Raw genomic sequence first — 15,425 nt, forward strand, 5'->3', positions numbered from 1 at the left:
AGGTGGACATTCCCCGAGGACACCCAGACTGTGAGGAGGGTACAGGCCAGGCTGAGGGACCCTCTTTTCCCCCTAGTGCACGAATTTCATGCACCGGGCCTCTAGTTGTTAAATAAACAATATGAGATGCATGCATATAAGCGTAACCAATGGACACAGACACTAGAGGGGTGAGGGCAAGAGTCTGGGGTGAGGGGGATATTCGGGGGATAAGGACACATGTAATACCTTAATCAATAAAGTAAAGAAAAAAGAATAATAAGGGGGAGCTAGAGAAACTGACAAATAGTTTTAATATCAAAGGAAAAAATTATGGCCCTAGCTGGTTTTGCTCAGTGGATTGAGCATCGGCCTGCAGACTGAAGGTTCCCGGGTTTGATTCTGTTCAAGGGTACATGCCAGGGTTGTGGGCTTGATCCCCAGGGAGATCGTGCAGGAGGTAGCCGATCAATGATTCTCTGTCATCATTAATGTTTCTATCTCTCCCCATCTCCCTTCCTCTCTGAAATCAATAAAAATATATTTTTTTAAAAGAAAACATTCTATTAGTTACCCCAAAACTTAGTGGCTTAAAAACAACAAAGAACATTATTATTTCACACAATTTTTGTGGGTCAGGAATTTAGGGGCAGCTCAGTTGGGTATGGTAGTTCTAGAGGTTGCAGTCAAGATGTCATCTAGTAGTGCATCTGAAGGCTTGACTAAGACTGGAGGATCTGCTTCTAAGATAACTCACAGACTGGCAAGTTGATGCTAGCTTTTGGCAGGCAGCCTTAGTTTTTGGTCAGGTAGACATCTCCATAGGGCTGCCTAATTCTTTCTGGCTCCACATAGCCACTGGCTTCCCCCAAAGCAAGTGATCCAAGAGAGAGCAAGTCAAAAGCTGGAATGTCTTTCATGATCTAGTCTTGGAAGTCATACTCCTTTTCCATAGTACTCTTTTTGTTAAAGCCCTATTCATTAATGGAGGGGACGACAACACGGGCATGACTTCACCAGGTTGTTACAGTCACGGGAGGTCAGCTTAGACGCTGACTGTCATAGAATTTAATTAAGTGAAAAGGGTAGTAATACATGTCTGGTACATAGCAAGCAGTTAATAAATATTGGAACAATTAAAAGCAAAAGAAATAGAAATTTTAAAAGAATAGGGAATTGGTTAGAGTGCTAAGGAGTTAAGTTTCTCAAAGCATTTTTTAGTTGCTGTTGAAGTTAGACAAAATGATTTTTTTGACATTTGCATAACTCTTGATCTGAAATTTTTTATATACTGTGTTTGGTTGTTATTCCTGCTTAGAGTCAGTGAAAACTCTTCTACATGAGCAACGGAAACAAATGCTCCAGAAATACAAAGAAGAAAAGCAACTTCAGAAATTGAAAGAGCAAAGAGAGAAAGCTAAACGAGGAGTGTTTAAAGTGGGTCTTTATAGACCTGATGTGCCTTCATTTCTTTTTTCAAACCGGAATACAATGAAAGCTGAGCCAATAAAGGTAAATTTAGTATCCTAAGTAGATATAGAGGAATAGTTCCTTTTTCTTTAAGAGATTATACTCGATTTTAGCCAAAAGGCTGAGAAACAATTATTTTAAGAGATTTAAATGACTAAAATTACCCATTCCCCTTAGTCCCTTTATTCACTCAACTAATTACTAGGAGGTAGGATTGACAATATAGCTCAAAAGATGAAAATCAGGTCTCTCATTGTAACTGTAGGTAGATTGCAATAGGATAAAACAAGGAAAGCAAGTAGACCCCGGCTAGACAATGAATGCTATGCCAGAGGACTTGGCATTTATCCTGTGAGATATGGAGAGTCAGGGAGGCTTTTAAATGAGGTTGTACCATTATCTAATAAATAATGCAGGCCCAGCGGGTGTGGCCCCGTGGTTGAGCATCTACCTATGAATCTAGAGGTCACAGTTTGATTTCCAGTCAGGGCACATGCCCAGGTTTTCGGCTTGATCACCAGGGGAGGGTGTGCAGGAGATAGCCAGTCAATGATTAATGTTTCTATGTCTCCCTCCTCCTTCCTCTCTGAAATCAATAAAAATATATATTTTAAAAAATTAATAATGCAGGAAGAGCCCTGGCCAGTGTGGCTCAGTTGGTTGGAGCATTGTCCTGTACATTAAAAGGTGGCAGGTTCAATTAACTTAAAGATAATTTAAATCAGGTCAGAACCAGAAAAAAAATAGTAATTTATGTTAGCAAGTATGTTTTTAACATAAATGACTACAGATAAAGTTTAACTTTAAAATGAGAACTTTATTTCATAATGAGACATGGAGGTAATTTTGCAAGTTCATTTTTAAAATTTTTTATCTTGTTTTGATTGTTTTAAGGCTGTTTCATCTTTTGTACGGATGACAAGGTCAAAGACCAAAGACCAAATGGAGCAAACAAAGGTATAGTTGATAATAGATAAATTGTTTCTAAAATGACAAATTCTACTTTCTTTTCTCAGAATAAGTAAATTTATTTTTAATTTGCCAGCTTTAAGTATAGTGATTATTTTACTAGAGTTAATAGTACCAGAATCACTGTTATTAGTATGGTGACATAGAGCAGTTTTTACTAAATGCTAAGGAAATACTCTCTTAAAATAGTCTTTGCCCACCCAGTGTGGGGTGTGCAGGAGGCAGCCGATCAATGATTCTCTGTCATCATTGATGTTTCTATCTCTCACTCCCTCACCCTTCTTCTCTGAAATCAATAAAATTTTTTTAAAAAAGTAGTCTTTGCCCAGACATCCCTTATGAGATCTATACCAAACTTTATCTGTGAGTCACACTCTTTTTTGTTTGTTAGTTTACTGGTCTTCTATTATGTAGTCCATGACACCATAAAATGCAGATAGGAATATACAGCATATAGGGTGGGTGTTATAAATTATAGATTTTCAAAACACTGTGATGGATAAAGTTACTAGGAAGATTACTAAAAGTAAAGTGGGGAAGGGGGAAGTTTCATGCCTCTTTGTCAGGTGAGGAAGCTAACTTTCATGTATCTAATACATTTTGAGTCACTACCATGTTCCTAGGCTCTAGGTAGGATATAATAGGGAACAAAATAATTCTCTGTTTTTATCTGATATAGGCAATAAGAAAGTAAGTACATATTATGTCAGATGGAATAAAAAAAGAAGGGAGATGGTGGTTAGTGAATTAGGTAGAATTTTGCTTGGGCCTTACTGAGATGGTGGCATTTTTAATAAAGTCTTTAAGGAAATAGAAGAGTGAACTATGGCAAAGAGTTTTCTATCAGGGAGAATGATTTTTCTAGACAAAATTCACAAGTCCTGAAGTGAAGACATGCCTGGTATGTTTAAGGACTCTTAGGTGATTATAGTCCTTTTTAATAGCTTTGGTTGCATTTAGAATTTAGAAAATGCTGAATTATTAGCATTTTCTAAATTCTAGGAATCTAAAAAAACGTGGTAAGAAAATTTATAATGGAAAACTTTTTTCTTTATCCCATTTTATTTGAGGTAGTGAATATTTTGCTGGGTTATTTACTATAATATTTCAGATGAGGGGGTCAATTTACAGATTAGAAATGTGATGGTTTGACTTATTATGCAATTAAATCACATAGCACCTAATCTTTTAAATAGATTACAATTGGGAATGATATTCAAGCAACTCGACCTGGTCAAAGACAAACTTCTGAAAAGAAAGTGTTGAATAAAGAGAAAAAAGGTAGGAATATTAGCAATTATAAGCTCTGATGTTGTCATAACAATAACTTAGTAATTATAAGAAGAATTTGATTTGGTTATTTTTCCCCATAGTTGACCAGCCTGAAATGCCCACATCAATAAGAATGACTCGATCAGCTACTCTAGCAGCAAAGCAGATGGCCAGAACTGTCTCATCTACTACAAGAAAGCCAGTGACAAGAGCTACTAATGGTAAGAACTGCTTCTTGATCAATGACTAAACTAGAATGTTTTGGTCCTTGAGGTATTCATTATGTACTTCCTTGAGTAGGAGAGGAGGAAATGAGAGATTCCAGTTCCCTGACGATAGGTTCTATGCCCCAACATCCAGTTAGCAGTGGGAGCTTGAACATGGGCATCCTCAGTTGGTATAAGTGCTTCAAAGTGAAGAATTAATAGCCCCAATAAATTACAGTCCATCCATTTGGAAAATGGGGTGGTGTAACATTTAAGAACAATGTTGTGAAAAAACGCTTAATAACATGGTTCATGGTATATTAAGTGGGGAAAGAAAAATGGGTCAAAAGGTGAACAGTATGAGCACAGTTCTAAAACATGTATGTGAATATGTGAACATAACAAACAACTGGAAAAATGTACCCTGAGGTGTCAACAGTGATTATTACTAATACAATGTTGGGTGATTATTTTTTATTGTTGTTTTGTGCTTTTTAAAATTTTCCTAATTATCTACCATATATATTTGATATTCATAGGCAAAAGGTAAAGTACCTTAACACCTTTTTAAAGATATATATTTTTTTTTATTGATTTCAGAGAGGAAGGGAGAGGGAGAGATGGAAATATTAATGATGAGAAAGAACCATTGATTGGCTGCCTCCTGCACGCCGCCTACTGGGTATCGAACCCACAACCCGAGGCATGTCCCCTGACCTGAATCAAACCTGGGACCCTTCAGTCTGCAGGCTGATGCTCTGTCAACTGAGCCAAACCAACTAGGGCTTGTTTTGTTTTTTAAAACAGATGGCCTATACTTGGCATGAAATTTAATTTGTTTTTATCTGATTTTATTTTTTTTATTTTTTAAAATATATTTTATTGATTTTTTACAGAGAGAAAGGGAGAGAGATAGAGAGTTAGAAACATCGATGAGAGAGAAACATCGATCAGCTGCCTCCTGCACATCCCCCGCCGGAGATGTGCGCGCAACCCAGGTACATGCCCTTGACCGGAATCGAACCTGGGACCTTTCAGTCCGCAGGCCGACGCTCTATCCACTGAGCCAAACCGGTTTCGGCTATCTGATTTTATAATAAGACTTTTAATCATACAATTCTTTAAGATACACATACCTATTGTTGTCTTTTTTTTTGTTTGTTTCCTTTCCCAAATTACCTACTGTTTTTTAAAAATATATATTTTTATGGATTTCGGAGAGAAAGGGAGAGGGAGAGAGGGATAGAAACATTAATGATGAGAAAGAATAATTGATTGGCTGCCTCCTGCAGGGGATCAAGGCCACAACCTGGGCATGTGCTCTGGAATCGAACTGTGACCTCCTGGTTTATATAGGTCAACACTCAACCACTGAGCTACGTTGGCCGGGCCCTAGTGCTTTTAATGCAGCATTTTCTGTCTAGTCAAAATGGATGACTTATTTTATTTTTTATTTTAGATAATGAAGCAGAAAGAAAAGCAACAAATCAAGGAAGGCCTGCGAAAAATGTAGAAACTAAACCTGACAAGGTAATCTATAAACATCTATTTATTTCTAGATACTTTGGAAACCTTATTGCTGCTTTCATGAGGTTGAAATTAAACATAGAGAACTGCTCAAGAAGTTAATCTACATGAGTTTTAAAAACTTTTGAATCATAAAGAAGCATAAAAGGATTTATTGTTGTTTTCAGGTATCTTATCCTCAGAGGTTTATAGGTAGAAAAAATATAATTTGGTTAACCGGATATAGAAAAAAAAAAAAAAAGAAGAACACAGTTGACAGAAACCTTTTTTATGAGAATTACCTTTGCTGGGGAAGGGTGCAACACATTGACTTTGGATTTAATTAAGCCTGAATTTGAATATTGTCTCCATTCCCCAATTAATTATATAACCTTGGACAAGATATGCATTTGTTTTCCCATGTCTAACATGTAATACCTACATAGACTAGTATGAAGAATTAAATAAACTAACATTTCTGGTAACATCTAGGATAGGGCTTAGTAGAGTTCTCAAAAAAAGCCACAGTTTTGAAGACCAATCCCTTGGTTTATAACCCATACTACAATTCCATAACCTTAAAGACAAAACAAAAACATGTTATGCCAAAGTGTAAAAATCTGACTCGATTCTACTGAAAATCAAACAGATCCTCCAGGAAGGCAATATAAGGTGAATCTTCACAGACAAGCAGCTATACCTCAGAGCTCCTCCCTTCAAATTGATTTTCTTCTTAAGGATTATCACTCGTTTTCTTTTGTTACTATCTATTTTCTTTTTAATTGAAATGTATTGGGGTGACATTGGTTAATAAGATTATATAGGTTTCAAGTGTACATTTCTATGATACATGATCCGTATATCACTCATTTTTACTTTCATTCTCATGCTGGCCTCAGGGACATTGTTACCCTTAAACTCGTGTCCAGATTGAAATACTCTGGTTTCAGTTCACAATTCATTAAGCATCAGACACATAGAAACCTCTAAAAATTATGTTTAAGTGGGTGAGTAAAAGTGGTCAAAGGCATAAACTTCCAGTTATAAAATAAGTAAGTCCTAGGGGGTGTTGGACTGCCGGTTTTGGCCTGGTCCCCACAGGCCAGGCCAAGGGACCCCACCAATGCACGAATCTGGTGCACCAGGCCTCTAGTATGAATATAAGATCTTCAGTTAATCTCTTCCCGCCTTCCCCTCTCCCCCACACTTCCCTGTGAGATTCATCGTCTGTTCCATATTTCCATGCCTGTGTGTTGAGCGTCTGACCCCTGGTGGTCAGTGCGTGTCATAGCTACCAGTTGAACAGTCACTTAGGCTTTTATATATATAGATTATACTGCATTATATATTTGAAAATTACCAAGGCAATAGATCTTAAAAGTTCTCATCACAAGAAAAAAAATTGTCGCTATGTGTGATTATTTTGCAAAATACACAAATATAGAATCATTATGCTGTACACCTGAAACTAGTATATTATTAAATGTCAATTATATTTCCAGTAAAAAAAATCAAGTAGCATTTAAATTGACTTGAAAAAGAAAATATGCTTCACATTTTATATGGTTAATTTTACTGAGTCACATTGAAAAATATTTTTGTTCATGTGATAAAGGATTTGGTCCTTGACAATAACAGTCATCCAATAAATTTTGGATGTATGATTCTCACACCATTGTAATTATCACTATAATTAAAGTAAAAAGATATGTGTTTGTTAGGTGAGTAAATTTGTCCTCCTTAGTTTTCATACATTTCAATTTGTTGTAATACCTAAAACTTATTATTTAGTTCTTTTAATAGGATTGGTTCTCTCTCTTTCTGGATCATAGCAGTGGTTTAGTGTAGCTGATTCTCTGATTCTTTGTATATATTTAGAGGTATTTATTTTTCTCTCTTAAATTATGTACATGGCACATATATCTCAACTTTCACATTTTTAGGCCTATAAAAATTGGCCAAATATATCCTCAGAAGAGAAATTCTCACTTTATTTTGTTTATTCACATCTAGGTCATTTCTTTTCAAGTTGATAGTGAAGAAGATAATTTGGATTCACAAACCAGTGCAACAAATGATGGAGTCTTATCAAAAATGGAAAACTTACCTAACACAAATACTGTAAAAATGAAAGGAAAGAATTCCTTCGCACCTAAAGATTTTATGTTTCAGCCACTGGATGGTCTGAAGACCTATCAAGTCACACCTATGACTCCAAGAAGCGCCAATGCTTTTTTGACACCCAGTTTCACCTGGACCCCTTTAAAAACAGAAGTGTAAGGATGTAATATTAATAGCGGATTCCTTGCAAAGATGGATAACAAATGCCTTTCTTGGATTTGTCTTGTGCTTTTTAAAGTTGTTATTTAGTTAGTAAATGATGTAATCACAAATCATGAAAATTTGGTCTTTTAAAAAAACTCTTCAGAAGGCTACAATAATGTTTGACAGTTAATATTCCCTATGTGTTGTTATTATCACTTTTATGATATAATTTGTAGTTTTTTGCCTTTAATAAGTGACTTTATTATAATACTTAGAAATAAATTTTTAGAAAGAAGAAGCTGCTATAATACTGTAGGTTAGACATCATTTGGGTTTTTGTTTGTGTATTTTGCTGAGTATTACTTTAGAAAAACTATAGAGACAAAAATGCTTAACTTGCAAAGGGATGGGTGGGAGGAAATGAGTTGGAATCTTTAAAAGAAAGGACAAGGTTGTTTTGCAAAGACTGGCTGGCAGCAAATTTACTAGAAACTGCCCAGCAGCATCCAAGACTACTAAGTGCTTATGTTCTATTAAGAGATCCTCAGAATCTTTGGATCTCATTACATTTAGTAAAGATGAACATTCTCACTATGATCTTTACAATTTTTCCCTTATAGAATAGACACATTTTAAAAAAAATAGAAACTAATTTCCATTTTATGCCAGGTTTTTAAAAAGCAACATACTTTTGAAAACCTTTATTCATGATATATGGGGTCCATGTTTCATGAAGTATATTTTTGCTATTGTTTTTAGTGATAAAACTCCAGACGCAAGAAAAGAAATCTTGGCACAAAAATGTAAAATTGACTCTGCCAAGGCAGTACATCAAGATTCAAATAAATTACAATATCCTCTGGATTCTCTAGCAGTTTGGAATAAAGGTATGTGTGGTATTTCAATTAAATGTTTACTTCTCTGGATTTTTATTTACTACAGATTTGTTTTAGAGCCTTCCTCACCATATAGTTCACGGATGTGATCTCAGGGTCAATAGAGGTTAGAGAGCATAGGAAAAGGTCTGGAGAGAGGGACAGTTCATATAAGGAATACAGACTGAGAAGAGGGGACATAACTTTAAATTTGAAGAGATGAAAATATTGAAAGGCACTTTAGAGATGTGTTGAATGAAATTGAAGCAGAAATAAAGTTTTGAAATTCGACAGTGGAAAAAATTGAAGGATTAAAAAATTTTGTCTTGTGGGGGATGTCATTTTAGGAGTTGCTGCTTTGGAATTTATATTTATTTTCTTTAACCTGTAGAAAATGTCTTAAATACAAATGATACTACTAAAAATTCAAGTGGCCTTCCAATAAAAGAAGTCCCATCACTTGAAAGAAATGAAGATCAGTTATCTCAGCCACAGCATGATGTGCCATATTTCAGGTTTGTCCATTTGTTCCGACTGTAAGAAATTTGTAATGTCTAGACATTTAAGACCAACATTAAACTGTTTTCACCTTAATATAATAGATGACTTGGGGGAAACTGATTTTTGGGTGATTTTCAACAAGTAGAAAAAGGTCTCCTTTCCCAACTCTATCTCCCAACCCCATAGTTAGAAGCATCCATGGAGGCAAGTGTTATTTCTTCTGAATATTTCCGGAGATGACAAACAGAAACATGTTGTTGTTTTTCAAATTATAAGAGAAAGTTTCTTTAGAAAGTTACAGAGGTGGTAGAAGGGAGCCAGCTGGGCTGCGCAGGCTCAGGAAACAAGTTACAGAAACAAAAGAAGGGTCCTTGGAGCTTAGGAGAAGGAAAGGCAGAGGTAACGTGCCTATGGAGAAGAAGAGGCGGGACAGAAAGACAAGGGTGTGTTCCCAAGAGGGAGAGTGTGCTCTTTTCTTTTTCTTTCTCTTTTCTTTTCTTATCTTTTCTCTTTTCTTTTCTTTTTTCTCTTTTTTCTTTTCTTTTCCTTTCCTTTCCTTTTTTCCTTTCCCCCTTCCTTCCTCCCTCCCTCCCTCCCTTCCTTCCTTCCTTCCTTCTTTCCTTCCTTCCACATAAACAATAGCATAATGGAAGCATGTAACAGACTGTCCAATCTCAGAGGGAAGGCAGGGTTGGGTGGCTTGGTGGGAAGAGATCAATCAAAGAACTTGCATGCATGTATGCATAACCCATGGACAGAAGCAATAGGGTGGTGAGGGCCTGGAGTAGGGGTGGGCTAGAAGGGGTCAATGAGGGAAAAAGGGGCATATGTAATACTTTCAACAATAAAGATCTAAAAAAGAGCACCCACAATAGCATACTATTCTGTTTCCATTTTATTTTCTAAATAAAATTGAGGACATTCTATTTTAGTACCTGAAAAGCTTTCTCATGTTGTTTTGTATGTGTTTTGGTAATGGCCAAATAGTATCCAATTACATGGATGTACAACAATTTTCTTAATAGGTATATAGATGTACCACAGTTTACTTGCTGGTTATTTACATTTGGTTCGCTCTATTACTATTACAATCAAGGCTTCAAAGAACAACCTTGTTTGCTTTTCAGTTCTTTCATGTAAAGATCTATATTGATATTATCTCCAGCAAGATATGGGAATTTCTGTTTTCTCCTACTCCCCACCCGCCAAGAAACCAAGTTAATGTTTACTTTATGAAAGCTGGATAGTGGAAGATAGTAGGAGGCTCTTTGGCCCACTAAATCGTGAGATGGGATTGTTTCTCCAAATGTGAAGAGTGAAAATTAACAGAATTCATGTCACCTAAATCCCTTGGAAACAAATCAGAGCTCTGCAATTGCAAAAAGACCCCCAGCACATCACGTAGGAAGTGGTTACATACTATTATTCTTGAGTGAATGTAGCAGAAAAATTCTAATACCTTTTCCAATGCAATATTAATAAATTTTTCAGCTTTGCCAATCAAATAGATAGGGATAATATCTTGCTGTAGTTTTAATATTCATTTTCTGTATGATGAATGAGTCATCTTTTTTATATGTTTGAGAGCCATTTTAATTGTTTTTCTAACATAAGGTTTTAGAATAGTAAGGGATTTTAGAGATTACCTAGTCTGGTGGTCTGCAAACTGCGGCTCATGAGCCGCATGTGGCTCTTTGGCCCCTTGAGTGTGGCTCTCCCACAAAATACCGCGTGTGGGCGCGCATGTACAGTGCGATTGAAACTTCGTGGCCCATGCGCAGAAGTCAGTATTTTGTGGAAGAGCCACACTCAAGGGGCCAAAGAGCCGCATGTGGCTCGTGAGCCGCAGTTTGCCGACCACTGACCTAGTCCAATGTGTTGTTCAATTGAGATGATAAGCAATGCCTCCAGACATTGCCAACTAAATAATGTCAGATCTAAGCCAAGTCTCCTTTCTCATTAATTAAATTGTTCTTTTATGTCACATTCAATTTACCTTAGGCCAGGGTTTCTCAACCTTGGCATGTTGACATTTTAGACTGGATAATTCTCACGGGGTGTATGTATGGGGAGGGCTCCTCTCCACATGTCTTGTAGCTTCCCTGGCCGGTAGCACTCCTCTAGTTCAAGACCAAAAATAAAAAAGCCTCCTAAACACACACACACACACACACACACACACCAAAAAATGCCTCTAGGCATTGTCAGATGTCGGTGGTAAGGGGGATGAGGATACAAAATTGACTCCAGTTGAGAACCACTGCCTTTGGACAGGCAAGGGTTAATAATCAGAATCTATAAGGCCCTATCAATGAAATTCCAGACTTAACAGTTTTTATCTTCAACTTACTCTTGGTAGTTGGATTGGTCTTAATTCCATAGATGGTAACAGAGAACTAAGAACTATAGGAGGTCTGATTCTTTCTGTTCAGCTTCTGAAAAATAAGAATAGAAAAAACTAGAAAGGTTAGTGTGAAAAGTGGGTTCTTGGCATTAATCATCCACATAAGTTGTAGATGTAGAAGGATGGCCGTATATGTAGGATATGTACTTGTATTGTTTGGGTTTTAATACATCACAGTTCATAAAATCACCTCTAGGCAATTAATATTTTATAAGTGTCATAATGCTAATGCTTAGATACTAGTGTGGGAAACATTTGTAAAACTGAAATGTATGTCATAATTTTAGAAATATTCTCCAGTCAGAAACTGAGAAATTAACTTCTCACTGCCTCGAATGGGACAGGAAGCTTGAATTGGACATCCCAGATGATGGTGAGGGAAAATTTATGTATTTTTTACATTTTAGCTTTGTTCATCTTAATTTGGTTACATTGATCTGAAACTTTAAAAATATAGTGTTGTCCAACTTTATTCAAAAAAGGAAGAATTTTTTCATATCTCAATGTATGTTCACTAACATCTCTGTACTAAAATGATACATGACTTAAAAGGTGTAAATAGAATATTTTTTTAAAACATTATATTTTATTGATTTCAGAGAGGAAGAGAAAGATAGAAACATCAATAATGAGAGAGAATCATTGATTGGCTGCCTTTTGCACGCCCCACACTGGGGATTGAGCCCGCAACCCAGGCCGACATCCTGGTTCATAGGTTGATGCTCAACCACTGAGCTACACCAGCTGGGCTAGAATATTAATTGTCATTCCTGAGAATTAGACATTTGCCTTTTTTATTATCAGATTTTCTTCATATGACTCAATGAGTGACATCCATATCTGGTATTGTTTAAGTATATAAAAATATTTTCTGAATGAAAATTACCCAAATCAGTATGGAACAGTATTTGTATGACAACACTTTGTAGAAGAAATTTTTGTTTTGCTTTAAGGTAAGAATTTGATTCTGCAGGCCCTAGGGTATTTGGGGTAAGGTATCTTATCAGTTGGTTGGCTTTGCAATAAAGGTCCTGTTTTGTCCTTTAACTTTTAAAAACCTCATATTTCCTTTAGCTAAAGATCTTATTCGCACAACAGTTGGTCAGACAAGACTCCTTATGAAAGAAAGGTTCAAACAGTTTGAAGGCCTAGTGGATGATTGTGAATATAAACGAGGTGAAAAGGAGACTACCTGTACAGATCTGGATGGATTTTGGGACATGGTTAGTTTTCAGGTATGTGGTCAAGTGTTTTGAATACACTAATTTTGAGTCTAGTCTTTTCTTTTTTTCTTTAAGTGAGGTAACAGTAGTGAAATGGAGGTAATAGTAGCTGCTTAGATAACTATAATAGTAAATGAGATATTACATAGCACCTTTATAAATGTAAAGCACTGTCTATATTTTATGACTGATGTCCCCCTTCCCTATATTGTCAAGATAATTTCTGTATGAGTTGGAAGTTGAGATTAGTCAACTGTTGAATAGTCTATAATGATTATACATGTGAGAAAATAAGTAACTTTAGTCTTCAGTATTTCAATTCATCTAGCCATTGTTGAGTTCCTACTATGTGCCAGGCTTTGTACTAGGAGTTGTTAATAAGGCACATTAGTGAGTCAGATACAACATGCAGTTTCAATCTAATGTAAAAAAATGCTGTGATAGAGGGAATTACTAGGAAGATCAGTAAAAGTGTGGAGGAGATGACACTTTCTAGCTTTTTGAGCTTATTTTAGAAATAAGCATATAAAATACTCTTTCAATAACTAGTAGCTAACAATCATTACTCATCATAATATATTACTTTATTACCAGTTTTAATATGTTTATCAGTTTTCATAATAATTAGTTTACTAGCATCCTTTAGTGATGACTATTTACATTTGTTTTTAAGTATCATTTCTGGAATTAAAGGTATTTAATGTGTCTGGTGTTTATCCTTTTTATCGTTTTTTTTTCAAATGTTATTTTTATTGTTGACACTATTACAGATATCTCCATTGCTCCCCCCTTACCCCGCTCAAGACATTGAGTTGCCATAGGGACCCCAAAAGCCTTTCCAGGAGTGGACATGCCATTGATATCAAGCTAAAGGTTACCTAAAGACAGTCTATGACCTCTTCAAGTTGGCTCCTGGGGCATTTATTTATTTATTTATTTATTTATTTATTTATTTATTTTTAAGGCGCTGTATTGAGGTACCATCTACATATTATAAAATTTTTTAAGGAGAGATTGTGAGTAGCTATGTGTATAGATGCATAGTAAAGGGACCCAAAACATGTTTACCAAACTGTTGACAGTGACTATCACTTTGAAGGAGACGACATACCAGAAGAATGGGGATCATACATTCCCATCCTGCTGCTAGTACATTATTTAAATCTTTTAAAATGAGATTGTGTCAAGAGAATGAGAAGACAAGCCACAGATTGGGAGAAAATCTTTACAAAAGACACATTTGATAAAGGACTGGTTTCCAAAATATATAAAGACCTCTTAAAACTCGACAATAAGAAAACAAACAACCTGGGTTAAAAACAGGCAAAAGACCTGAACAGACACTTTACCAAAGAAGGTATATACAGCAGGTCAGCATATCATTACAGAATTGCCAATTATAACTATAGTGAGATACCACTACATACCTACTAGAATTACAAAAATCTAACCACTACTAGCTGGTTTGGCTCAGTAGCTAGAGCGTCAGCCTGCAGCAGACTAAAAGGTCCCAGGTTCGATTCTGGTCAAGGGCACATACCTGGGTTGCGGGCTTGATCCCCAATAGGGGGCGTGCAGGAGGTGGCTGATCAATAATTCTCTATCATCATTGATGTTTCTATCTCTCTCTCCCTCTCTGAAATCAATAAAAATATATTAAAAAAAAAATCTAAACCACTGATAGCACCAAATGCTGGTGAGGATGGAGAGCAATAGGAACTCATTCATTGCTGGTGGGAACGCAAAATGGTACAGCCCCTTTGGAAGACAGCTTGGCAGTTTCTTACAAAACTAAACATATGCTTACCATAGGATTCAGCAATTATACTTCTTGGTATTTACCCAAAAGAGTTGAAAACATAAGTCCACACAAAAACATGTACACAGATGTTTATAGCAGCTTTAGTTTTAATTGCCCAAACTGGGAAGCAACCAATATATATCCTTCAGTAGGAGAATAAACTGTTTAAAAAGAGACAGATATTTTGTTCACCTTGCATAACTTAGAATATATCTCTTTCCATTTTAGTAATCAAAAATAATTTAGGGGAGTTATTCATATATGACATGCTTTATGTAGATTGTGGAGGTTTATAAGACCAAAAATAATGAACAATTTTACCATAATAATCTTCATTTGAATACTAAATTGAGAATGATTTAATGTAATTTTATATGTCACCAATCCAAGTCACTCAATTTTTTTTGAAGTCTCAATTCATTAGTTTGTTATATATCAGTGATGGCGAACCTCTGACACAAACTTATTTTTTTGGTTGATTTTTCTTTGTTAAATGGCATTTAAATATATAAAATAAATATCAAAAATATAAATCTTTGTTTTACTATGGTTGCAAATATCAAAAAATTTCTATATGTGACACGGCACCAGAGTTAAGTTAGGGTTTTTCAAAATGCTGACAAGCCGAGCGCAAAAGGTTCGCCATCACTGTTATATATAACACTAGAGGCCCGGTGCACAAAATTTGTGCACGGGAGATGGTGTCCCTCAGCCCGGGCTGCACCCTCTCCAATCTGGGACCCCTCAGGGGATGTCCGACTGGCGGCAGTCTGATATCCCTCTCACAATCTGCAACCACTGGCTCCTAACCGCTCCCCTGCCAGCCTGATGGCTCCCAACTGCCCTCCCCTGCCATCCTGATCGCCCCTAACTGCCCCTGCCTTGGCCCCCACCACCATGGCTTAATCTGGAAGGAAGTTTGATGTCCAGAAGATGGCCGGTCACCCGGTCTAA

General features: G+C 36.2%; 1 protein-coding gene across 3 annotated transcripts in view; it reads left to right on the forward strand.

The window, feature by feature from the left end:
- Positions 1-15,425, forward strand: part of DLGAP5 (discs large homolog associated protein 5) — a 36,720-nt gene that overhangs the window by 3,884 nt on the left and 17,411 nt on the right. For all 3 annotated transcript variants that reach the window (XM_015566502.1, XM_006767688.2, XM_006767689.2), the window contains exons 3-12: positions 1,298-1,491; positions 2,344-2,406; positions 3,615-3,699; positions 3,792-3,911; positions 5,356-5,426; positions 7,416-7,678; positions 8,427-8,554; positions 8,934-9,057; positions 11,735-11,820; positions 12,522-12,682. In XM_015566502.1, the coding sequence (XP_015421988.1) occupies positions 1,298-1,491; positions 2,344-2,406; positions 3,615-3,699; positions 3,792-3,911; positions 5,356-5,426; positions 7,416-7,678; positions 8,427-8,554; positions 8,934-9,057; positions 11,735-11,820; positions 12,522-12,682 (1,295 nt within the window). The remainder of the gene's footprint in view (positions 1-1,297; positions 1,492-2,343; positions 2,407-3,614; positions 3,700-3,791; positions 3,912-5,355; positions 5,427-7,415; positions 7,679-8,426; positions 8,555-8,933; positions 9,058-11,734; positions 11,821-12,521; positions 12,683-15,425) is intronic.

This window comes from Myotis davidii, unplaced genomic scaffold (assembly GCF_000327345.1).
Source record: "Myotis davidii unplaced genomic scaffold, ASM32734v1 scaffold281, whole genome shotgun sequence".
NCBI lineage: Eukaryota > Metazoa > Chordata > Mammalia > Chiroptera > Vespertilionidae > Myotis > Myotis davidii.